The 26982-nt window shown below is 39.0% G+C and overlaps 1 protein-coding gene across 3 annotated transcripts in view; it reads left to right on the top strand.

Annotated features, from left to right (window-relative positions):
• The window catches only part of LOC149144721 (isoleucine--tRNA ligase, cytoplasmic-like), a 739557-nt gene that overhangs the window by 177987 nt on the left and 534588 nt on the right, over positions 1 to 26982 (top strand). For all 3 annotated transcript variants that reach the window (XR_016264930.1, XM_089449912.1, XM_089449913.1), the window contains exons 8-9: positions 12962 to 13040; positions 24750 to 24908. Coding sequence is in view for 2 of the 3 variants with exons in the window: in XM_089449912.1 (XP_089306038.1) it covers positions 12962 to 13040; positions 24750 to 24908 (238 nt within the window). In the remaining variant the exon portion in view is untranslated. The remainder of the gene's footprint in view (positions 1 to 12961; positions 13041 to 24749; positions 24909 to 26982) is intronic.

Below are 26982 nucleotides of genomic sequence, written 5' to 3'. Positions count from 1 at the left end.
CTCCAGTAAATAGAAACAGGCATTCATTCTAACCTGACCAGCCAAATGTGCAAGAAAATGGAAATGATAGAGGTTTACCCGATTGAATCTTCCTTCGCATGTGAAATATTGCTGAGAGATGCGAAGCAGGCCGTGCCATTTGTCTTGTAGCCAGTCCCTCTGAACCCCGATTCTCCAATTGTGATTCTTGAATTCTTCCTTCATAAAGAAGGGCACATCGACCCCTGCCAACACATGGCTTCTAAAAATTCGTTCTCCATCTGTTGGCAAGGTTGTGGCCTCTGAGATTAGTTGCTCTGTAACTAGGAAGGAGATCCCACCGACTTCCACCTGGTTCCCATTGAAATTTTGAGCGAATGAACAAGCCACGACATCGTGGTAGTTGGTGCAGTGGTGGAAAAACTCACTCCAACCAGCTTGCTGAAATTGCTGTTGGATATCGGGATATATGTCCAACAAATCTGGTGCTTTGGGCTCAACCCGGTTAGCTTTGCCACCTTTCCCCATCGTAGTCTTTAGCTAGAAATTGAAAGCCTTGAGATTTGATCCTAGATCCTTGTGGGAGAAATCGGACGATATCTTGCCAATCATTAACAAATAAACAACACAGTAACGAAACTTACAAATGAAAAGATGAATTTACAAAATGCAATGAGTTTAATGACGGATAAGGGAAATCATTCCGATTTGGAAAAATGATTACGATTTGGAGGAAACACATTTTAACCCATGATTATTCAACGAACCATACACCGATGGCAGCGAAATATTTATGATTTAACCTCACACTTACTCGTGGCATGCTTTGCAGAGCTCATCATTGACGCTGACGTGGTCATCGTAATTTCATATTTTAAATTTGATTTTTTTTTTTGGCACTAACAGTCGACCTGCCAACTTTATCAAAAATGCTGATAAGCTTATTGTCAGTGAATTCCTTCAGAAAATATAACCGGAACACTTAAAGTGTTGATAGCCCTGCTATTAGTGATTTCCCTGTTTATTACAACTAAAATGCTGACACTGAAACTATAGGCATTTTCTGAAATTAAAAAAAAAAATTATGTGATAATAGCTGGCTCCATGGGGATGCTGTCGATCAATGATGGTAGCAAGAACCCCATAGACTGTTAAAATTTCTTAATCTAACACATCAAAAACCCCTACTACAATATTTGGTTTACTATCTCCTCCTTGCTCTTTACATTAACAAGTTATTTAATAACATAAACATCGATGTAAACATAATTGCAACCTTCACAAATATACAGATCAAAAATTGAAATAAACTGAGAGAACAAAAGGGCCACCGTTATTTTTGGACAATCGTCCCCGGAAAAACCCAATTCGGGAAAACTGGTGCAACATATATGAGGGTTTTATTATTAAGCAGATTTTTGAATACAACTAGGGTGCCATAAATGGCTCACCCTTCAGAGAATATCCTTGGCAGTAATACCTCTCTCCGGAGACAGATATTTCGGCAAATCAGCAACCAGATGATCAACCCCACAGTGACTCTGACTGTTCCTTGTGCTGGACAACGAAAGCTGCTCCAAGCACTCCTCTGGAACTGCGTCACCATCTCTGGAATTACGTCACCCTCTCCTGGCTGATCTGCTCTCAATCTTCCCCACAAACTTCCTCAACGAAGCCTCTCTAGCTCAGCGTTAGCCTCTATAGCCCTCTGTGTTGTATGCGTCAACGTCTGCGGCTTTCTACATCTGCCTTTGTGTCTGCCTCTACGACTTTTGCGTCCTTTGCGCTGACCTCCTTAGCCTCTTCATCAACCCTCTTAGGCTCTCCGTTGCCTCTTCTGAAACTTTGCTGCCTCTCTGGTATGTATTCTTCAGCCTTGGATCAAAATCCCTTGCTAAACTGCCCCTCACTGCAACTCATCTCTAACTCGATTTCCTCAGCAAACTTAGCCCCAGAAAATCGAATTCTTGATCTCTCTTGGTGTGTCTCTAACTGACCCTCAAGCCTCCTCTTATACTTTTCCTGTTGACGATTCAACGGACAATATTAAGTCCCTAATCAACGGCTAAGATTAGATTTGGCTTGATCCTCGTCTCTTAGAACTTTCTCACTCGTTTTATATTAATACACATTAATATTTTAACTTTCCTAAGTTTAGACTTAGGAAGCCCCTTAAAAATATTAATTATTTTAATATCTCTTCATCCGAGTGGAATTTCTCCAAACGATTTCTGGGTCTTAGGGATCTCATGTGCCTTAGCCTCTCCACTAATTTTCATGGCTAGAGCACATCCGATGCTACCAAAATTCAATACTCCCTCTTAGCGAGGAATGTGCTCTAGTAATGCTTCACCATAGAAACATCACACTGATCCTCCACATCGGTACCTGTGTTGATGCTTGGCCTGCTACCTCACATCCCCTGCACTGCTGCTTCCTATATTGCTTCCCATGACATTGCCACTGCCACTGCCACATATGTACTGCAGCTCCCTCTCAACATGCTGCCCATAGCACTGCCACTGCTAACTATTGCACTACAATTCAGTTACCGAGAAGTAAGTAAATGACTTCACCCAAACACTGACATCTTGGTCAGTCTGGAATCCTCGTGATGTTGAAGCCACCTCTGTTACTACCCTGTGCTCCCTCTACTGCCACTGTGCTGCTGCAACCTCTTCTGTGCCTCTCGCACTGCTGCAACCTCTACTGCGCTGCTACAAAATTTTGCACTCTAGCACTGCCTTTATGCTCCACCACACCTTGCTCCACCTCACACCTGTCATCATGCTACTGTCATTAAAGGCTCCGGTATCTGGATGTGTCCAAGAGTTTGGGCACCTCAAGGATCCTGCCCCAGCATGTAGTCCTGTTGACTACAACTCGATGTCTCCCCACCTCTTCTCTAGAGGCGCATGAGAGCTCATGGCACAATCGTCATCAGTCTCGACATCCTTCTCTGACTTTGCTGTAGCTTCCTTTGAGTCAGAAGCTTCTCCATTGCCTTTCTTCTTGGGCACTGAGGCGCATAATGTCCCATCTCCCCATAGTTGAAGCACTTGACCTTGGAGATGTCTTTCATCTTCCTCTTCTGAACCCCCTGCTGTCCCGCAGATGCCAGAGCTGCATCCTCCTCCTCCTCTTTCTTGATTCGAACTCCCTTACTGCTACTCCCCGCCTTAGTCAACCTCCTGTCCTGTCGAAGAGCTGCCCACGTCTCCTCCCAACTGGGGAGAGCTGCTCTGCCCAAAATGCTTTGGACAAACGTCTCCCAGCCCTCGAACACTGCATTCAGAGCAGTCCTAACCATAAACTCTGGATCTGGTGTAGACCCCACGGAAGTAAGCTGGTCACGAATTTCTTGCAACCTGAGAAGGAACGGATCTATCTCCTCTCATTTCTGCATCTGATATGACCTTAGCTGATTTTCCAATAACATCTTCTGCTGCACGGAAGAGCCTTGGTATAAGATGGTCAGGGTCTCCCACATCTCCCTTGTTGTTGACTTCTTAGCAATATGTGGTATTACATGATCCTTGACCCTGTCTAGGATCATCCATTTCGCCTTCGCCATGGCCTCCTCATACTTCTCATTTACATCAGGGTCAACTGGGACAACTATGGTTTTCAAGGCATAGTTCTTGATGCGTTGTTTATCCAGGATTGCCAGGATCCTAGCCTTCTAGATGACAAAATTGGAAGCCCCGTCCAACCTGTCCTGGTCCCTTAATCTGTTTATTGCCCTCTCCGCTCCTCTTCTAGACTCCCTCTGAGTCTCGACTTCCCTCTTGGAAATCCTCCGGCCAACTGTCGAATCACTCCTCTCCAATCCTCCTTTGCCCCTGCAACTCAGATCTAGATTTCTTGGCTAGAAATCTGTCGAGGTAGTGCTTCCCTCTACCTTGGTTTAGTCCCCTTAGACACTGTTTTGCACAGACAGAAACAACGTCCCACCAGCTCCTCAAATCACAATCTACACAGCTCCCTTAGCCCCGACAACTAAAGAATCTGAGCCCTTCAGGCTCTGCGCAATCACGGCTTGGGCTGAATATGCTCCTCTCGGTCAACTGCGTCGCTCCTTCCTGGCTGAGAAGAATGAAGTGGCTTTTCGTGAGCCTGTTTTGCCCCTCTTTGCTTTTGCGCTGGCCTTTCTCCTGGCTCAAATGCTGACGTAAGCTCTGCGTTAACCTCTTTGCACTGCGTCACTCCTCCTCTTGCCTCTTCAGCTCTGGAACAACACTGTCTCTCGGGATAGTTGCTTCTCTGCTACAAATTTTCAGATTTCTTCAGCTGGTGTCTTCAGTCCTCTTTGATCTGCAATCGCTCTGATACCATGTGAAGATTTCTGAATCTAACACATCAGAAAACCCTACTGCAATATCTGGTTTACTATCTCCTACATGTTCTTTACATTAACAAGTTATTTAATAACATAAACATCGAAGTAAACACAATTGTAGCCTTCACAAATAAACAGATCAAACACTGAAATAAACTGAGACAATACAAGGGACACTGTTATTTTTTGACAATCGTCCCCAGAGAAACCCAATTCGGGAAAACTGGTGCAACATATATGAGGTTTTTATTATTAAGCAAATTTATGAATACAACTAGGGTGCCAGAAATGGCTCACCCTTTAGAGAATATCATTGGCAGTGGTACCTCTCTCCGGAGACCGATACTCCGACAAATCAGTAACCGGATGATCAACCCCACAGTGACTATGATTGTTCCTTGTGCTGGACAGTGAAATCTGCTCCAATCACGCCTCTAGAACTGCGTCACCCTCTCTGGAACTGCATCACCCTCTCCCGACTGATTTTTTCTCAGTCTGCCCCATGGAACCTCCTCAGTGCAGCTTCTTTTGCTCAACGTCAGCCTCTACAACCCTCTGCACTATCTGCGTAAGCCTTTGCGGCTTTCTACGTCAGCCTCTACGTCCTCTGCATCTGCCTCTATGGCTTTTGCGTCTTCTGCGTTGACCTCCTTAGCCTCTGCGTCAGACCTCCTAGGCTTTGTACTGCCTCTTCCGACACTTTGCTCCCTCTTTGATATGTATTCTTCAGCCTTGGATTGAAATCCCTTGCTAAACTGCCCCTCGCTGCAACTGATCTCTAATTCGATTTCCCCAGCAAACCCAGCCCCAGAAAATCGAATTCTTGATCTCTCTTGGTGTGTCTCCAACTAACCCTCAAGCCTCCTCTTATACTTTTCCTGTTAACGATTCAATGACCGAGATTAATTCCCTAATCAACGAATAAGATTAGATCTGGCTTGATCCACGTCTCGTAGAACTTTATCACCTATTTTATATTAATACACATTAATATTTTAATTTTCCTAAGTTTAGAGTCTAGACTTAGGAACCCCATTAAAAATATTAATTATTTTAATATCTCTTCATCTGGTGGAATTTCTCCAAACGATTTTTGGGTCTTGGAGATCTCATGTGCCTTAGCCTCTCCATCAATTTTCATGGCTATAGCACATCCGATGCTACCAAAAATCAACATAGACCAGTTTCCTATTTATTACAAAAGACTTGTTCAAAACAAAAACTTTGCTGACTCAAAACTAAAAACCTTCATCTCTTAAAAGATGTTCTTTTTACAGATTGAATTTTTTTGAAAAATATAACTGGTTGTAAAACAACTTATTCTTTTGATAAACACTATCAGAACCTCAGGGCCTTCTCTTTGGGCTTCAAGTTCCTCAAAATGCTCATCCACACCTGCAAGCTTTTTCAAATAAAATATATGATATGTACAATGAACTCTGAAAATTATCCTTCATCTTTAGGAAATGTAATGTTTTAGGAATCGTCCACTAGACCTCCTGACAACACTTCTCCTTGTAGATTTTCTAGAATGAAACTATTCTTACCCCGGAAAGCTGCTATTCTGTATGGTCATTTCCAAATGTTGTCAAACTTCCCATGCTTACCCTTATCCTCAATACGAGCATCCCATTTTAAAACTAATTCTTGGCATTTAAAGTCATCCTCCTTAATTTTCTTGTCAAAAACTTTCTTGATTTGATCTTGTACTTTCTGAGATTTTTCATACACACTCTCTCTAGTTTCTTGTACTTCAATTAACTGATTTATCCTCCTTTGCAAATGATTTGGTTCTTCTCCTAATTCTTGTAAATATTTCATAACAGGAATTCCAATTGAAACAGGAAACATTGCGTCGACACCATATACTAATTGGAAAGGAGTAGTGTTGATTGACCTCTTAGTACTAACTCTATCTGCCCATAAGGCAAACTTGAGTTTTGTATGCTAAGCCTTCTTGTTGTCTTCTAACAGTTTTTTAATAATTCTGATCAAACTTTTATTTGAGGACTCTGCCAGTCCATTACCTTGAGGGTAATAGGTTGTGGAATGGCTAAGCTTGATATGGTAGTCTTCACAGAATTTTACTAGTCTCTTAGATTTGAAACACTGTGCATTATCAGTAATAATTCTCTTTGGACAACCAAACCTAGAAAGAATATTTTCTAAGAATTGAATAACCACGAGATCAGTAGCTTGCCTGCTTGGAAGTGCCTCAATCCATTTTGTGAAGTAATCTGTCCCTGTTAAGATCCATTTGTGTTGTGCTGATGATGCTAGATGAATTTCACCTATGAAGTCAAGGCCCCATTGCTGAAAAGGTGCCTCCACAGAGATAGGTTTCAAAGGCAAAGACATTAATTTTGACTTACCCTCAAACAACTGACATTTATGATAGGCTGCTACTTCTTTTCTAATATCAGAAAATAAAGTAGGCCAGTAAAATCCAACTCTCAAGATTTTATCTGTTGTGGCCTTCTAGTAATGATGTCCTCCATAGGCTCCTTCATGAAAGTCTTTACTCATTTTCTTGGCTTCATATTCTAATAGGCAGTTCAATAAGATACCCTGAGGGTCTTTCCAATATAAATAACCATTTAAAAGACAATACTTAACAGATTTCAGTCTCAAAAATCTAGCTTGAGTCTTATCTATTCCTGGTGGTACTTGTAAATTTTGCAGAATGTAAACAACATCAGCATACCATGGACATTCTTTGAAACAATCTTCTGCTTTAACCACTGATTCTTCACCTGGCAGATCTGATAATTCAAAAATTAAATTTATACCAAAAGTATCAAGATTTGTTTCAGTCATTAGTCTGGCCAAACCCTGTCCTTTAATTAACTTGGTAGGCTTGATTTCCAAGTCAAACTCTAACATCTTAGCAATCCATGTCCCTCTTCTGCCATCACTGTTTGGTTGTACTAAAATACTCTTTATTGCAGCATCTGACACATATGCAATCACATGAGAATGCAGAATAAAAACTCTAAAATCTTTAAGTGCTTTGCTTAACGCATATGCCTGTTTGTCCTATAATGTTGTGCTTCAGTTCAACATCCCTCAATGCCTTGCTGAAAAAGGAAATGGACTGTTCTTGACCGACCTCATTCTTTTGAAGTAACACACTAGAGATAGTGTGCTCGGAGGCGGAAGAGAAAATCATGAAATCCTTTGAAAAATCTGGACTAATGAGTAGAGGTGCTTGGCCTAAAGCTCTTTTGATATCATTAAAAGAATTCTTTGCTTGCTCAGTCCACTTAATCTAGCTCCCTTTCTTAAGCATATTCAACATTACTTTTAAAATTTATGCAAAATTTGGAATAAAACACCACAAAAAATATTACTTTACCTAAGAAAGATTGCACCTCCTTCCTGTTTCTTGGCTGCTCAATCTTTTGGATTAGAGAAAACAATGTCAATGGCGAGAGCATCTCACTTGGAAATGTCGCCAACAATGTGCATTATATAGGCATAAAATACATAATTCAGGGTCATTATGACGCAGAGATATAAACCACTTGAGGAAAATGCGTTTTTAGCTCGATATTTTCAACACCGTTTTGGATTGTTGTCACCTTGTTGGGGTCTATCTGGATGCCCTCCTTTGACACTATGTGTCCCAACAACTTGCATTCCTTCATGGCGAAATGGGATTTTTTTCAGATTTAGAGTAACTTTGAATTTCTTGCACTTATTAAAAACTGTCGTGAAATGTTTCAAATGGGCAAATGCAGATTTTGGGAAAACAATAATGTAATCTAGATAAATTACCATGAACTTATCTCCTTCGTCGGCGAAATTTATATCCATGCTGGAAGGTAGCTCTAACATTCATGAGTTTGAATGGCATCTTGGAATACATGAATGTACCCTATGGCGTGGTGAAAGCAATCTTTTCCTAATCTTTTGGGTCAACCAAGATCTGATTATACCCTGAAAACCCATCCAACATAGAAATCGTATTTGAACCCACCACCTTCTGTAGAAAGTGATCCATTTTCGGTAAAGGATAATTATCTTTTAGTGAGACTTTATTTAAATTTCTGAAATCGACACACATGCGAATTTCTCTGCTCTTCTTTCTCATTGGCACCAAGTTTGCTACCCAATTTGAAAATCTGAGAGGAATGATGATTTTTGCAGCTAACCGTCTTTTTACTTCCTTCTTAATCAGTGTCAGTAGCTTCGGATTGATCCTTCTTAACTTTCGTTTAAAAGGTTTCTCATCTTCCTTAAGTGGTATAGTATGTTGGATGATGGTCTGGTCATAAATATTCAAATCTTCATATCTCCAAGCGAATATATCAGCAAATGCTTTCAACAATTCTGCATATTTTGGTTTCTGCTCCTTTTTCAAAGTATTAGAAACTTTGACTATCTTTGGGTCATTGTCAGTTCCCAAATTGTAATCTTCCATCTCACCATCGCTTGGCAGGATTCTTGGCTTAACTGCCACATCATTAGAATCAAACAACCTTTCTAAAGGAACCAAGCCTCTAGGGATTAGATTGTTACTTAATTGAATAATTTCCTATCTAGCCACAGTGTTCAAAAAGATGTTGATTCAGAATTTTTATCTGTAGTTTCATCTTCATGCTTGTCTATTGGAGTGCTGAGAAATTCATTTGTTCTTTCAAGAAATATTTTAATTTTCTGATCGTCTTCAAACACGTGCCAGTGCCTAGTATTATCTGGAATAGAAAGCCTGTGTCTAACATTGATCTCATACTTTTCATTGGGATAAATTGGAATCCTAAATGCACTAGTAGTTGTTGCTAAAGAGTCTGCAATTCCATTCTCCTCTCTTGGTACCAGCGAGATTTCATGTTCAAAAAAGAAGTTAGAAAATAAATCCCATACCTCATTTCTATAGGCTCTCATCCTCGGATGCTTGGTTTGATAAGTACCTTTGACTTGGTTCACAATCAACTCCGAATCTCCAAAAATGCGAATTTTTTTTTCCGTTTGCTCTCTTAACAGATTTAGCCTAATAATGAGAGCTTTGTATTCTGCCATGTTATTTGTACAGTGAAAATACAATTTAAATGAATGTAATTGGCTTGTACAATTTGTTGGAACAATCCATATTCCTGCTCCATAACCCTTCTCACAAGTGGAGCCATCAAAGTACAATTTCCAGACCTCATCTCAAAATTTCTGAACCTGTTTTTGCTGAACATTAGTCTCATCTTTCGCTGATATTTCTCCCTCAAAACAACAATCATTAAAGAAAATTTGTGACCCCAATTCCGTATCTACTGCATAGATGGGATGATTATCCGGCTGTGTTCTACTGCTCACCATATAGGCCATTTGGACCTCTCGGTATAATCTTTTCAATTCACCAAATAATGGGATTGAAGCATAAGACATGCCCATTTGTAAAGTTCTTTCCAATCTTGCTGCCCAAGATCGAGATAATAACATGCCAAATCTAGCAGGAATGTCTGCTACCACTATATCCATCAATACACTCTTAGCAGGAAGCTGAGCTAAGGTGACAACTAAATCCTTTATCAGCCCTAAACATTTTACTTTTCTGGAATCAAATGAGAACAAATCTTTGTAGGGTCTGGTAATTTGGAGATCTAGATGGTCCATGACTGACTTAGGCATAAGGTTATGTGAAGCTCTAGAGTCTAACATGGCGTTGTGAAGGATCATATCATGTATATTCAGACTTACATAAAATGGGGGAACATCATCGTTTAAACTAGTGACATGTGGACCAAAAACAAATTCAGGAGCATCATCATCTAGGTTTAAAGAATCTTGTGAATTTATGTTGACTTGATTAGTTCTTGAACTTTTAACCATAGTAAAAATTATTTTCATATACTGTTCATTTCTCAAAAGTTCAGCAAAAGGAATGGATACTTTCAACTTACTGATTTCAGGTTCCAGATTAAATGTTGGTTGTGTTTTTTTTGAATCCTTGCTCTCCTTTTTTGCTTCTTCTGCTTTTCTTGGATTCTCCTTCTTAGGCTTCTCTGGTTTCTTCAATATCTTTTTTCTAGGTTCATCTTGTTGTTCAACTGCTACCTTTTGTGGCAGAGTCTTCATAGGGACATTCCGGTTTTTGAGATTGTACTGTCTCTGAAAATCTGCCACTACATTATTATACCCCTGCTGATAAACGAAGATGAATGATGTTGTTTTCTCCTGAGCATCCAGCAGAAATGTCATGTTCCTCCAGAAAATAACCCTCCTCTTGCTGCTCCTATTGTTCCTGAGCCCTTCTCCACCTCCTTCTGATATTGGTTCCTCTACTCTCCAGCCTAAATGGTGGGCTAAAACCATTGGTGATCTACGGGATAATGAGCTCCTTGAAGGTAGAACTTCTAGACATAAGAGCAAACAATAGTCTACAGTAAATTTTGCTCTTATTGCTAACCTGCACAGTGTTTTTTAGCCTCAAACCTATTCAGAGGCTAAGGGTACATCTGAGTGGGAACAGGCTATGGAAGTTGAATTTCAGAGTCTTCAGAAGAATCACACGTGGACCCATTCTGATCTTCCTGCAGGGAAAAAGCCCATTAGCTGCAAATGGGTGTATAAAGTGAAATACAAAGCTGATGGAACCCTAGACAAATATAAAGCTCGTCTTGTTGCTCGAGGGTTCTCATAGAAGGAAGGCATCGACTATGAGGAGACCTTTGCTCCTACAGCCAAGATGAGTACCATACGGCTTGTCCTTGCCCTCGCAGCTCAGTTCAATTGGAAAGTTCATCAGATGGATGTAAAGAGTGCTTTCCTAAATGGTGACTTACAGGAAGAAGTCTACATGACACAGCCTCCAGGATTCAAGGTTGCCAGTCAAGAACAGAAAGTGTGTAGATTAGTTAAAGCACTCTATGGATTGAAACAAGCTCATCGAGCTTGGTACATGAAAATTGATCAGTATCTAACAGATCATGACTTTCAGCGGAGCCCATCTGATGCAAACTTGTATATCAAGCATATTGGTGATGATATTTTGTTTGTGGTTGTCTATGTGGATGACCTTATCATTACTGGAAGTTCAGCACATTTGATCCATGGGATCAAACAAGATTTGTGCAGCACCTTTGATATGACAGATTTGGGACTTCTTCATTACTGTCTGGGGGTTGAAGTCTAGCAAACTGAGAACAACATCTTCCTCTCTCAGTCCAAGTATGCCAAAAATCTTGTGGACAGGTTCAGAATGCAGGATTGCAAACCGCCACGGCTTCTATGGAACCAGGGCTCAAACTTTCAGCTCAGTCTTCCTCACCCCTTGTGGATGAAACTTTATTCAGGCAATTAGTAGGCAGTCTCATCTACCTTACTGCCACTAGACCTGACATCAGTTTTGTAGTGAGCTACATTTCCCACTTCATGTCAGCTCCTAACGCTGATCATTGGATAACAACGAAACATGTGCTGCCTTATGTGCGTGGCACTCCTGATTATGGACTTCTGTACACTCGAAGTTCCGATCCTATATTCGGTGGTTACACAGATTCTGACTAGGGTGGTTCGGTTGATGATCATAAATCTACAGCTGGGTATGTGTTTAGTCTAGGATCCAGTGTTGTCACTTGGACTAGTAAGAAGCAACAGGCAATGGCTCTCTCCTCAACAGAAGCAGAGTATCAGGGAGCAGTTAAGGCATCTTGTGAGGCAGTTTGGCTTCGACGTATGCTTGCGGATATGCATGTTTTCTAGACAGGTCCTACTCCCTTGTTCTGTGATAATCAGGGAGTGCTCAAACTTGCCAAGAATCCAGTCTTTCATGAACGAACAAAGCATGTAGAAACCCATTGTCACTACTCTCGCCAGCTTGTTGAAGAAGGATCCATTCAGTTGCGATATGTTCCCACAACGGAACAGCTCGCCGACATCTTCACTAAGCCCCTTGGTCCTGATAAGTTTGTAAAATTCAGAGGGTCTATCAGTGTTGTAAATAGATTGAGCATTAAGGGAGGGTATTAGAATAATGTTATTTAGTGTTTAATGCTCATTCTTATTGGCTGTTTCTATTTTTATCATTTTAGTAGTTTCTTAGAAGAAACTGGTTGTTTCTATTTCCTAATAGAAACTTGATGTTTCTATTTCTGTAAATATCTCTGTATTACTTATTGAGCTTCATTTGCTCATGTAAATCAATTCAATTCATTCATTGATTACAGGGAAAATTTTCCATAATCTAGAAATTTCTTTGTCTATCTTTAAATTTTTGTCTCTATTGTCATTGTTTGCCTGAATGAGCTTTGCAAAGACAATTGCCATGTGGGTGAAAAAAATGCAACATATTGCTTAATTGCACCCCATCACCATGCTTTAACTTTCAATTCATCCCATTAGAGATTTTTTGTTCCAGATTCTTGATGCCCATTCAACAACCGATCAAACTTGAAGGGATTTTTCCATGGTTTTGGTAAAATCCACATATAGAGGTTTCAACACTATTTTTTGACACACTTACGCCTCCAAGATATTTATGTACATTATATTTTGCTGCAACGTAGTGTTCATTTAGATAGCTTATTCAAAGGTAGGTTTGGTGTTTATACAAGGTTAATGATGGAAATGTCTTGACATTTGCTTAGTTTCGTGGTGAATTTATTAAAGTTCGTGTCCTGCTTGAGTTTTCTAATTTTTGCTCTTTTGCAGGTTTGTTGCTGTCGAGAAGATAAAAGACCAGCTATTGGAGAATAACAAACAAACAACATGGGTTCCCAATTATGTTAAGGTTGTATTCTTGACATTGAGAATATGTTTAGAAGGTCTTGAAATGTTATATTCTCTTAATATTAGGATGTCTTCCTTGACTCCTTAGGCTCTCTTATCCATGTCGTCTTATGATCTTTCTAGTGTTCATTTGTAGAAATTTAAGAATCTAGGGAAATTAATGCAAAACAAAAATCTCACCTCTTAACTATAGGTTTCCTGGATCTCAATGCTGTGAATTTTCAGCCTTAGGGCCATTATGAAATATAAATAGAACAGAAGCAACAACAAACTATATTCCAATCATAAAGAAATCCAATCCACCAGCCATTTCAAGAGGTAAGATACCTATGTGTTCCAATAAGTTTGAGCCCTCTAGGGCAATTTTATCATGGACGTAACAGATCTGAAAATGCTTATGGCAGTTGTAAATCCACCCTTGTGTTCTTCAATTATAATGTTAAGTCACTTAGCACATTCACCCTTAACATATGTCAAACCAGCGAGACATTCATGTTAAGTTTTAAATACCAGATCTGATTTGTATTTCAAGCAATTTTTATAACCCAGTAAATTATTTTCTATAATTACTGAATAAAATACACTCATATTTTAACTCATAAAATGTTAGTTTGTGTAGCTCGGACAGGTGTTCTAGTCTCTATGGTGTCTATGAGGCTAGGGAACACATATTCTCCAATACCCATAATTGGTTTCGCGAGAAAAGGCCCTGATTAGATTTAATTAAACAGTTAATTAAATTTTCTGAAGTCTAACTTGGGGAAATAGCTTAAGTAATTATTATTCTTGCCAGTATGGGTGGTTCTCTTCTTTGTCCTCTGCCTTGGCCTTGATCTGCATCTTAAAATGGATTTCCCTTTGAATGAGTGGTTCTCTCAAGCTCAAGTATCACACTACATAGCAATAGGGTGCTCGAAAATATCCTGTTACTTTACGCTATTAAAATGGAGAGTTGATCTTTTGGAAATTCATGTACATCCTAGTGCAACGTAAGAATAACCATCAGCGAGAGCCGAAATGCCTCGTCATCCTAACAAACTTCTGAATCCCCAAATGGTGGATCATCGAATAATGGTGGTTTCATAAGATCAACAGTTGAATGCATATGGGCATCATTAACTTGACAGGAAAATCATCAGTGAATATATTTTTGGTTTTAGATGTCCTAGTATGGATCGACTGGTTTTCCAAAAGATCACATGGAGATGAATCAATGGGATGAATTTCATGAAAGAACTAAGTAATGTGGTTTCCTTGCTCGCATACAATGGAATGCAAGACAACACCATCTTGTACTTGATGAAAATCTTTGAAATAATGGTTGTTGTACTTTCTTCAACAAATAAATTAGAGTACAAGGAGAGATGCATCTCAGAATCTTTAAAAAATGAGCCTTCATTGAGCAAGATGGTGCTTAGATGGGAATCATGCAAGGAAACCCTAATTTTAGAAACCCTAATTTGACGTAGTTCAAGGATCTCGTCACGATCGTGAGAACTCGACATAACTATCCGCAAAAGCTGAAGTGCCTCAACTTTCTGACGAGTCCTTGAACCCTCAAAAGGTTGATCATCAAATCTCGGTGGCTTAGTGAGGTCAACAAGTGAACATGGACAACTATCATCAACAATAACAATGAAGACATTATTGATTGGGTGATAGTCATCAAAGCCACTGATTTGATCAGATTTAGCTTCTGACACATGAGACTCCTGAAGGATTAAGAATGACGATGGATCAACCACTGGGTTCCGTGAGTTTTTTGAGATGCAGAATCTTCATCTTCACTTACGAAAGGTTGAAGATTGAAAAGGTCATGAACAAGGGATTCCACCTATGCCATCCATGTGGTCCCTCGCCCATCTGTTATGAATGTATGTTTGAAGGTGGGCCTCCCAACCCCAAAGGTATGACTTTTTATTCGTATAGTTGAGTATTTTTTCTTTTCATGGGTACTTTTGGGCATGGATTGGTGGGGGGCATTGGAGGAAACTGTGGGTTAGGTCTGTATTCTTGTATGCATTGCCCGATTTCGTGGTTACGCTTGTATCCTAGTCCTGTGGGATCTCCTTTACTGGCCATTAGCTTTAGGGATGACACTGCATGGGAAATATCGATTTTGGTTGCATGGTACCGCTTCCCGATGCCACCTACATTACTCCCCTTCCACTCATTTTAGCTCTATTCATCTTTCTTCCCATCTGGGTTCACATGTGTCCACTGGGTCCACATAGGGTTAACATACCCCTTCACTTGTCCACACCTTGGATCGGGCTTGGAACAATGCCCCAAAGGTTGATGTAGCTGAAAAGAAAGTAAAAAGCATAATTTGGGCACTCTCAACAAGAAATGTAACACAAAATTCAAAAAATGGCCGGGACACACAAATCTAGCACGTGGGCAAAAGCCAAACATGAGCTCTACCCCTTATCCATGGTCATCACCCTGGTTCCTATGGGCCCTAGATGATTCTCCTCCATCATTAAGGAACCCATGATTGCCCAACCCTTGGTGGGCGATGAACTGCCTCACATCAAGGGGGTATCCACTGCTACATATTACACTTCATGCTGTCCATCCCCTGGAGCCCCGAGCAGTTATGAAGAAAAATCAATCAAAGGCAAAAGGCATATGAAGAAGGTTGGGAAAACAAAGGTTGGGGTAACTCTTGTACGGTGATTTTCTCCCTCCTACACTCATACCCAGGTGTGGGCTTCCCTTATTATAGCTACCCTTACACTTTGACATGTGGTCTGAATGATTCCCCTGATCCCCACTCCATTCCATTATTATATCACTTGCCACCTACCACTTGAGTGATGTACATGGACATGTCCCCCCCTTTAGAGGTTGAAACCACCTACTAGGGTGCTTGGTTAACCCCCTATTGAGCTTGGAGACACTTGTACATGCCAAAGCCCACTACGGAAGCGCATGCCACCATGAAGTGCCCCATTGATCCCATGATTTGTAAGCTCTTTTACTTGATTATAATAATGATTTGTTGTTTTGGAGGGCAAGGAGATGCATTGGATCTTATGCAAAATTGCAGGTGGGTTTTCATTTGGGGCTTGGTCTCCCTATATGGGGTCTTTTCCCTCTAGAGGTCCACATGGCCACTTGTAGGGTGAGTGTTGAGAGCCATGGGCCTCCACCATAGCAGATTTTACTTCATGGATCCCCAACAATGTTCATTGAATGCTCGTGTTCCACCTTTTGGATGAGGATGATGCACCTCGTCCACCATGCCCAATTGGCTCCACAGTTGCACCATACACTTGGCATATGTTCTAGGGTCCAGAGAATATCTCCCGTTGCAGTGGGAGGGCTTATGTCATCATTCTAGCCCTCACATTTTGTCTACAAACTTTTTTGATACAGTTGGAGACCCATGAGCATGTCCTTGTGCCCCCATACCCACTTGGGAGCACCCAATGTTACCAGACACGGAATCGGCAATAAATCGGCGAGGCAAAAGAGCGAAAGTTTTAATCGGATCGGGAAAAAATCGGGAAAAAATCGGCAAATTCATTAAATAAAAATATACACATATATTGAATTAAAAAAACCATTTTTCATTAATATTGGGTAAAGGTATGTCCAAACAATGCATAATATCAATAGATGTCCAAAATATCATGAATAAATAAGTATCTCATATATGTTATGAGTCCACACATGATCCAAAGCACTGAGTCTTGAGTCCTTAGAAGCATATGCTTCTAAAAGTTTACAAAAAAGTTAAAAACTGCATACTAATCAGAAAAAAATCAGCAACTAAGAGTCTAAGACTCTTAAGAGTGAGAACTAGAAGCGATTCCTCCCGCTCCTTCGCTTGCTTGACTCTCAAAGTTCTCCAAGTCATGAAGGCTGGCTCTAGAAAATTGGTAAAACTACTTTTACGCTTATGTTTTTCGTATTCCAAAAGTTTGTTCGGTGTGAGGGGCCTAGGCTGCCCTCACCAAGCAAATGTTATTTACAATGCAACTTTTTCTTAGGTTTTAACTATTTTTAAATGACTTTTCCGTAACATTTTTCTATATCTAAGCCTTTAGGCGCCTGATTCGTCATATCGTGATGGAAATCCTAGGTTGCATTAGAAGAATTTTAATTATCTTCCAGAGATTGAATAGCTTCCGAGTTGTGGGTGTGCTTCATGATTCTTTAATTTTTTTGTTTCATAAGAAAATACACTGAATTTTATATTAGTTTGTGATTTTATAATATTTTCCAGAGAAAAAAAAACAACACTAAACTTTATACCAGTTTGTGATTTTTAATAATATTTTCAGTTTACAGTATTAAAATTAGAATAAATCTGTAAATTTTTGATAATCAAATTGTTGTGAAGTGAGTTTTTATCTCAAAAAATCTCATATACTAATTTAATATTTAATCTAACAATAACTTTAATTAAATTATTATTTATATATATAGTTTTTAAATTTTAGAAATATTTATATTGGTTATAAACTTAAATTATATATTTTTGATAATTAATATTTAATATTAATTAAAATTAACCCGCCCCCATCCCAAAAAAAAAAACCAAAACAAAACATTATCATTCAATTTCAAGAAACAGACTTTGCCTAAAGCTCGGACTATAAACTCTGAGTTCAAATTTCGGAAGGTCGGACTACAATATCTATTGATCAGAATACTTTCCAGCCGACCATCTCTTTCCCTCTCGTTTACCCGTTGGTTTGTTGTGTATATTATATGGTCGAAATGCCTTCTACCCATCGGCTGCCACGGCATTTACAGATCTCTATAAATAAAAAAAATTGCTTACATTTTTTTTTGGCGATCAATATCTTCTTTACTGTTCTGACTCCTGTAACTACGCTGCTCGGATAAAACCCGAAATACGATTTACCCGCAATAATCCGAAACCCGAAAAAAAATAGAACTGGCGGGACTCGCCAAAAAAACGCAGAACCGGCAATATCGTTTCATCCAAAGTTAGAGCAATATCGTTTCATCAACAACATAGCGAGTTGACTCGGAACGTTTTGGATCGGATCGTTTAGCCGTCGAGCCGATTTAAACTCGCGATTTTGCCGATTAAACGACGATTCCTGTTTCACTGGGAGCACCACAGGTTCTTGTTTGGAAAACAAGGGGCCAACCCCTTGTCCACTATGTTTGGAGTCCATTTCTATATCATGGCACCCCTTGGGGACTTCATTAGGCCTCCTCGAAGGCCCAACAGCTCACTGTGTTGATCATTCGACTCTCTCGAGAGGCTTAGCTTTACATTATTGAGATATTTGGTGGGCTTGTCACCAAAAATATTGTTATTATGCACATTATTTTATTTTATGGGCTCAATTAGGCCAATTTAGCGAAATCGAATTCATTAGAGTGTATAAATAGAAATAAGATGATTCACTTTGATGTTGATCATCATCACTTGGATTGGATTTCTATTTCTTGTGAGATTTTCGCTACACGTTTCGGAGGACAATTTTGGTTGTAATGGATGAATTGTGATGTTTGGATATCTCCCTCTTGAATTGGAGCTTCATTATTGACATGATATGATGATTGGATATAATCTTTTGCACATGTAAGTACTCTTTTTGATGTTTATTCTTGTTATTTATTTTGTCACATTGATGTTGCTAGGATTTTGGCTATACTAGATCTGAAATTTACTACTTTTCTTATGCGAAGTTGTGGAAATTTAGTCTTTATAGCATTGCATCATCTTATGTATCATGTGTAAAGGGGTGAATGTTCCTAGAGATTGTTTCTATTGAACACATTTCGATAAGTCATGAAATTATTGCAAGTTGAAGTACAAGCTCTTCTAGCAGCTGCTCTTATGCCCTCGTTGCCATGCGAAGTTGTCTAGGAGGCTCCTTGATTGGGTGTAGATCCTCTAAATCACAGATTTTATCTTGGCTCTGCTACCCACCATTTTGTGGTTAATACCCCTAGGAGAAATGTTTTCTCCAAGATGGTCCTCAATCGGCAGGGAGCAACCCCTTGCAGCCACCAACTAGCTCATTGTGCCATTTCTCCGCCACCTGAGCTAGTCATGTGGTCCCTTGCCCATTTGCCATGATCGTATGTTTGAAGGTGGACCTTCCAAACCTAAAGGTATGCCTTGTCATTTGGAAATTAAGTATTGTAGTTTGCTTATCATGGACACTTTTGGGCATGGATTAATGGAGGGATTCGGCGGAAAGAATGGGCTAGGTCTGTGCTCTTGTCCCAAGACCCATTTTAGGTATTAACCTTGAATTCTAGTCCCAAGGGATCTCTTTTACTGACCATTTGGCTCTAGGGATGGTATTTTCATGGGAAGTTGCGTGGTCCCGCTCCCTTATCTGCTTATATTACCCTCTTTCCATTCATTTTTACTCCATTCATCATTTCTCCCACCTGGGTTCACATTCCTCCACTGGGTCCACATAGGGTTATCATGCCCCTTCCCCTTGCCCACACCTTGGGTCATGTCCCGGAATGAAGCCTAGAGGTTGATGCAGATAAAAATAAAGATAAAAGTATATATGGCCACATTCAACAGGAAAATGTATCACAAAATGCAAAAGATGGATGGGACAAACGCATTTAGCATGTGGGCAAAAGCCAATACATGAGCTCTACCCCAATTATCATGGCCATCACCCTAGTTCCTGCAGGTCCTATGAGCCTCCCTCATCATATAGGAACCCATGATTGTCCCAAACCTCAGTGGGAAATGAACTGCCCCACCTTAAAGGGGGATATTCACTGCTATATCATATACATCATGGTCTTCTCCCTTTGAGCCTCGAGTTGTTAATCAAAGAAAATCATAAAAAGGCAAAAGGGATATAAAGAAGGGTGAAAAAATCAATGTCGGAGCACCTCATGTACCATGATTGCTCCCTCCTACACATTATAAACCCAAGTGTGGGCTTCCCTCTTATTAGCTACCCTTGTACCCCAGTATGTGACCCAGGGCTGCCCCTTCTCATGCCCTACTCCATTCACCTATTTGTCACATGCCACAACCTTTTGAAGGATGTACCTTGACTATATTATCCCTTTTAGAAGTAGAAACCACCTAATAGGATTATTGGTTAACCCCACTTGGAGTTTAGGAGACATTGGCACATCCCGAAGCCCATTATGGAAGGGCATGCCATTATGAAGCCCCCACCTATGATCCATGATTAGGTAAGCTCATTTACTCGATTTCTCTAATGACTTGTTGTATTGAAAGGCTAGGGGACGCATTGGATCTTATGCAAGATTGCAGGTGGTTTCCATCTTGGGTTTGGTCTCCTTATACGGGGTCCTAATCCTTTAGAGAGTTACGTTAGCACATGGAGGGTGAGCGTTGAGAGCCATGGGCTTCCACAGCAACAAATTGCACTCCATGGATCCCCACAACCATTTAGAGATTGCTCGTGGTTCACTTATTGGACGAGGAGGATGCACCTGATCCATCATGCCCCACTGGCCCCAGATCAGCACCATACACTTGGCATATGATCCAGGACTTGCACAATGATGTGGCACCACCTACACCATCATCCTAGCCCTTGCAGGTGATCTACATGCATCTTCGATTTGTTTGGAGACCCGTGAGAACACTTGTGTGCCCCCACATGTCATTTGGAGCACCACAGGTTATTACAAGGGGCCAACCCCTTCTCCACTGCTCTTGAGGGTCCTATTCTTCATTGTGGTCTAATATACACTTGAGAAATTCTTATCTTGCCTCACTTGTGTTTTAAATTTAAGTATTATATCTAGTAATTAGATTCTTTAGCAATCTCATTGCCATCTTTGAAGTAACTACTTGTGCTTTGTAATCCATAATTTGCTCCTAAACATTCTTAAGACACCTTATAAGTGAAGTGATAATCTAAATCTAATCAATAATTCACTCACACATAAAGAGCAACTTCTATTTAAATCACTTGTGTTATTTCTCTAACTCATTTTGTTTCATTGAGTAGCTCTTTACTTGCTTCATTGAATCATTTGTGCAAGCTGATCTCATTGTGATTTTGTGCTCTAAGTATTTATCATAAGCTTATCATAAGTGGATTGGTGTATCTTTCATCTCATTGATGCATTTGCACTAACATTTGCATTTCATTTGCATTCTAGATCTAGACTTTCATCCTTAAAATTTACCTCCAAGCATAAGCTTGGTTAAATGGAAATTTTAAGGCAACTTTCTCCAGTGTTTAATTTGAGAATCTTGACCCTTAAACAACGGTTAAAACAAGCGACGTTGCAGTTCTCTTATGGCCTAGTCTCTTGTAGGAATGGAGGCACTTGAGTTACTAGAAGTCCTGGGTAGGTATCATTAATGAGGCCATAACTTCCTTCCCCAACACTTCTTCAAACAACCTTGTTCTAAGACAAGTTTTGATAGTTGAGGAGGAGGCATTCTCCCATAGTCTAGGCACATAATTAAAATTAACTAAGACCTTGCATCTCACATAGATTAGTCTTGCATTCTTTCATCTATCATCATCTTCCAATTGGTTATTTGTAATTGGAATTGCGGGCCAATTATTCCCTTGCAAGTTTTTCCTTATATTCTTGTACTTGTCAATTTCGTGCTTATTGCCAATGAATATCATATCATCTTTACTTGAAGTACAAGCTTTCTTTCCTTGCAAGTTGTTTCTCAAGTCTTATTACTCATATTTCTAATTGCATATAATATTTTGCTCTCTTGTACTAACACTCATCTTGCAACATTTTCGAATGTGTAACTTGAAGTATCATTTCTTGTTTTGCAAGTATTTGAGCATTGTCATAAGGCACTGGTCTATCATATTTACCTTGTTGATGTCATATTGATCTAATTGAAATCTATCTTTTGATATCTACATTGCTTGATAGTAATCATACTTGCTAGTTAATCTATAATCAAGTTACTTTGAGAGGCAGTTTCCTTGCCCTTAGTCTCCTAGAACTTGTTTCAACAAGTTTTCCTTTTCTAATCATCTTTAGGGACTACCCCCCAATAGCTTACCTAGGAGAGAGCTTAAATGGAGAGAGTTGGGAATAGGTGACAACCCCTTCTCTGAGCATTGCACCTTAAAGACTATACCTTGTGGGGTTGAAAACTTTTCCCACACTTAGGTGTACATCTTAGGTGACAACACCACTTAAGGTTTATGAAAAAGTGCCTTCACCATTCTTATTTGAGCACACTGACTTCAAAGGACATATGCTTTAATCATAGACTTTCAATTATGCATTATTCCATATTTGACAAATATCGTCTTCAAGAGTGTTCAAACAAAAATTACTTATTTCCTAGCGACTATTTTCTCTGACCTTTGACCTAATATTTGAGCTTGTAGGAATTCTCTCTCCTCCCCCCCCACCCCCCCTATTGGATCAGATTCTCTTCATCTAATCGTCCCAAGGATGAACCACATTAGCTGGTTCGAAACACGTCAGCAATCTAAATGATTTATGTGATAGATCCGGAAGACAAATCTCTGAACAAGAATTACTATTAACAGATACATACTTTATTTTTCGATAATTAGACATATTTACCAGGAATTACTGCCCACCATAATTCATGGAATTCTTTACATTCTTTATTTTTCAGTAATTAGACGTATTTACCAAAAATTACTGCCCACCATAATTTATGTTCATTGGTAGGAGTAAAAAGTAAATATGTTGTATGTAAAGATTGTAACAACCCCAAAAATTTAACACTCCATTGAGGCCTTTCTCCACCAAAGCTCTGATACCATGTTGCTTTTCTAGCGCTAAATAGACAGGCACAAATTTCTGCATTTGGTAATTACTTCCAATGATATATGAACATCATTAATTAATTACACACAGAAACTTCAACTTAGAAAAGCTTTGGCCTCTTCCTTTGATCTGCTTCTACCTGAGAGAGAGAGAAGAATATGTGAGTGATGTGTGTGTTATGATTATATTGAGTGTCTTTTCATAGTGATATTAGGTTGCCCCAAAAAGACATGTCTCTTTGTAAATTAAATGTAAAATTAACTTTAATTTTCCTTCTTTTAATTTAATTTAATTTAATTTAAAATTAAATTAAATTAAATTTCTCTTTCTTTTGATTTTAACTTATGTAGCTGGGGAATACTTTTCTCAACTACTAAAAATCAACATGCGCAACCTCTTGAGTTGTATATATATACAAAAATCTCATTTGTAATTGATCATCATGTGATTCTTTTTCATTTTTAATAAAGTGATTTTCCTAAAGGCACAATTGCACAAGGGACATATATCAAGTGTTGCACTCTCTTGTTCTTGGTTTATTTGCCCTCTAGCACACTTGTTCTTGGGTTTAGTAATGTCTCTAGTGCACATGTTCTTGGGTTCACTCTCTCTCTAGGGTCACACTTGGCTGATTTTGGCTGATTTCTCTTCTTGTACTATGCTTCCCTAGTGCTGGTTTATTCTTGTCTTTGGTGCAGAATTTGGGCTTGTGTTGGTTCCATTTAATTTTCCCTATATTTCTTGTTAATCTCAAGATTATCCACGTAAAATCATAGAATTTCATTTGAACTTTGTTGAGACACTTCCCAAATACTGTGGTTGTAGTTTGATCAACATCGTGTACTATGATTCATATAACAAGTGATTTAGATAGATGTAAGAGAACTTCCTTATATGTGTTCCTAATCTACTTGCTTTTTAACCTAAGTGCTGCTAAAAATTTATTGCTTTTCTCCCAGGGATGTGTTTCCATTCTTTCAATATGCTATTACTGCCAGTATAGTTAGGGTTGAAGTTTTGTAAAGGAAATATAGAAACCAAGGAATATAGGAAAGCATATAGAACCTAAAACAATACGGACTTTTTTGGATTTTGAACATCCATACCAGTGGATAGAATGAGACCCCTATCGATAGTTGGAGTTTCGCAGTGAAGGGATGCTTCTTGATTCACATTGAGATTTCTGTTACATTCTAGCACAACTTTTAATCCTCTCTTTGCAATTTATTCCGCTAAGCATTTGGAAGTTAGAAATTACTTAAACCAGATTTAATAGCTATGAAGAGATGGGCAATTTGTTATGTCGAGTTGACTATTTCTGATATTAGATGTAATGCCCCCATATCATCAAAATAATAATAATAACTAAATAAATAAAATAATAAATAATAAAAGTAAGATTAATAAAAAAATAATAAATAATAAAGTGAAGTTCATAATAAGTAAATAGTTTATTTACTTATTATGAACTGAACTTTATTATTTATTAATCTCCTTTTTATTATTTATTATCTTATTTATTTATTATAATTTGATATTATGGGAGCATTGCATTAGAAGCTAAACCTGAAGTTAGGAAAGACTAACGCTGAACTGCATGTTCATTCGTCTAAGCAGTCGATCTTGATATTTCTATATTTACTTTTTAATTCAATACCTGGGTTTGTTGTGGTCTGGTCATTTAATGGTGGATACTTGTGCTCTCATCTCATATTATTTATTTACTACTATTATAGTTTTGCACTGAAGACCTGATTCTGATCAAATTGTTTTGTAATATGGATTGAAATCATCCCTACTCCGTACATATCACAGTTTTCTGACTTACTCTTCTTAGGGATTTAATGAAAAAATGGAATTTTATCTGGCCAGGCCCCTTGTAGGATGGGATGAGTTACCTGATTTAGCTCTACAGACATTTTGAATTTAATTGGATTCAATATCTTATGAATCTTTACTTTTGTTGCAGGAAAAACGCTTTCACAATTGGCTGGAGAATGCTAGGGATTGGGCAATAAGTAGAACTAGATTTTGGGGAACACCTCTTCCTATCTGGATTAGTGATGATGGAGAGGAAAAAGTGGTGGTGGGGTCAATTGAGAAACTAGAGGAGCTTTCAGGCATCAAGGTTGATTGACTCTTTGTTTTGACTCTTTTTGAAGACATTCCATTAATATCCTTTATACTGAGCGCATTCAAATATTCTAATTTTGAAATGTACAAGTAATTGTCTTTTGTATTCCTGTTTACATCCACACTGTTTTCTTTATTTTGATGGGTTGTTTTCAATGGTTTAAATGCTACTTGATTCACAAATATGCTGATTATTTGAGTCAGAATTCCTAATTTGAAAAAAATTCCGGAGAAAATTAGGCTATTAAGCTTGCTATATTTAGTTATAGACGACTCCAGATGACCAAGAGCACAGATGATGAAAAGTTAAAACTACCGTAATTGCAACTGCATAATAATGCAATGTATATGCAACATTGCACAACCTATTTAGTTTTATACTCACTGGGAATCAGAGTAAACATCAACTAGCTTCACATAAGAGGTCAAGCAGGCACGTCCCAGTGGATTAGTAACTATTCAGTCATGCCCGCTTTGAGATCCCAGGCCTGTCAAATGATATGCAGTTTGGAGAACATGATCTTTTATGACTTGAAATCAGTGTTTCCTTTATATACAAAACCAGTCTGATCATTAAAATTTATTTTGTATTAAGTTTGGTCAGTTTTAAGAAGTCCTATTAATATCGTTTAGACTGTATTACCTCTTCAATTTTCACTTAATGGTAAAAGTCCTAACCCACAAGGTGCAACCCCAGGGGGAACTAATAAGATGGTCACCGTTGTCATCTAACCAATCAATTCTCTCGCTTTTGTTGGCTTTTCTCCAACTGAAGGGGGTTATTATCTCTTGTGGTTAGGATTTCTAGAGCTTTGACAATGAAGGTCAAAGGTGACATGAAGGGATAGCTCTAGTGACACAATATTTTTTGTAGTATAAAGAACTAAAGAACAATGGATAGATCAAGAGGCTACTGCCAATCCAAGAAGGGCAAAAGGGAGCCAAGGGATTGATCCAAGAGGGCAAGCACAAGGAAGGATTAAGACTACAAGGGCTACAGTATGTATGTCACAAGAAGAACTTAACATTGCTGAGAATTATAGTAAAGCAATACTATGGGGGCATTAAAATGCCACTTCAAATTTTTTCCAATGAGGTGTGTTACCCACCACCAGTGGGTGACCTCAATAGGAGAAAATTTTCTCCTAGATTTGTCTTCAGCCGGCAGCCAGCAGTCCCTTGCAGCCACCAGATAGCTTGATGTGCCACCATTCTCCGCTACTTAAGCCAACCATTGTGTGCCCTCGCCCATCTGTTATGATCGCATGTTTGAATGTGGGTTTTCCAACCCCGAAGGTATAACTTTTCATTATGTGATTGGGTGTTTATGCTTGCTTTTCTTGGGCACATTTGGACATGGCTTAGTGGGGGGATTCGGTGGAAAGAATGTGCTTGCACTGTATTCTTGTTTCCTTGTCCCAACTTTGTGGTTAATCTTGTATCCTAGTCCCGTGGGATCTCCTATATTGGCTACTAGAATAAGGAGTGGCACTACATGGGAAATCCTCATTTTGGTTGTGTGGTCTTGCTTCTATACACCATATATCTCACTCTCCTTTGTTCATTATAACTCCCTTTCACACCTTTCCCATCATGGTCCACATTTTTCCATTGGGTCCTGTTGTCGCCCGAATTGTACAAGTAAATGTGACAATGACTCAGGGTAGGGGTCATCACTTTGATCACTGCCCTCTCTGTTTTAGCTATCTCCCTACAACAGACTATGGGGGGTAATCTCTATGAAATGTGACGATGAAAGACTTGTCAGGAATCAACAAGTTCGGGAGACACCACTGAATGGCCTAGGAACTTGGCTAATGATGAATGGCAAGCTTAATTATTAGCACGATTTAATTAGATTATTGAGAGACTAGTGCCTTATGGAGTCAAATCACTTGCACAATATAAATTAGTTACCAAGTTACCGGATGAACATTTGCTTCTTAGGATGCACACTATCCTATATGAGATGCGATAACTAGAACTAAGTGAATTGCAAACTCTTGATTAATTTTAGATTAGATGCCTATCTAGGTGAGTCCTTTCTTTCAATTGTTTTGAAGTTAGTC

The sequence above is a fragment of the Pinus tabuliformis genome, chromosome X (assembly GCF_031772625.1).
Source record: "Pinus tabuliformis cultivar Carrire ecotype Pingquan chromosome X, CPIR1, whole genome shotgun sequence".
In the NCBI taxonomy this organism is placed as follows: Eukaryota; Viridiplantae; Streptophyta; class Pinopsida; order Pinales; family Pinaceae; genus Pinus; species Pinus tabuliformis.
The sequence above is the reverse complement of the archived record's forward strand: the minus strand, read 5'-3'. Positions and strand labels throughout refer to the sequence as shown.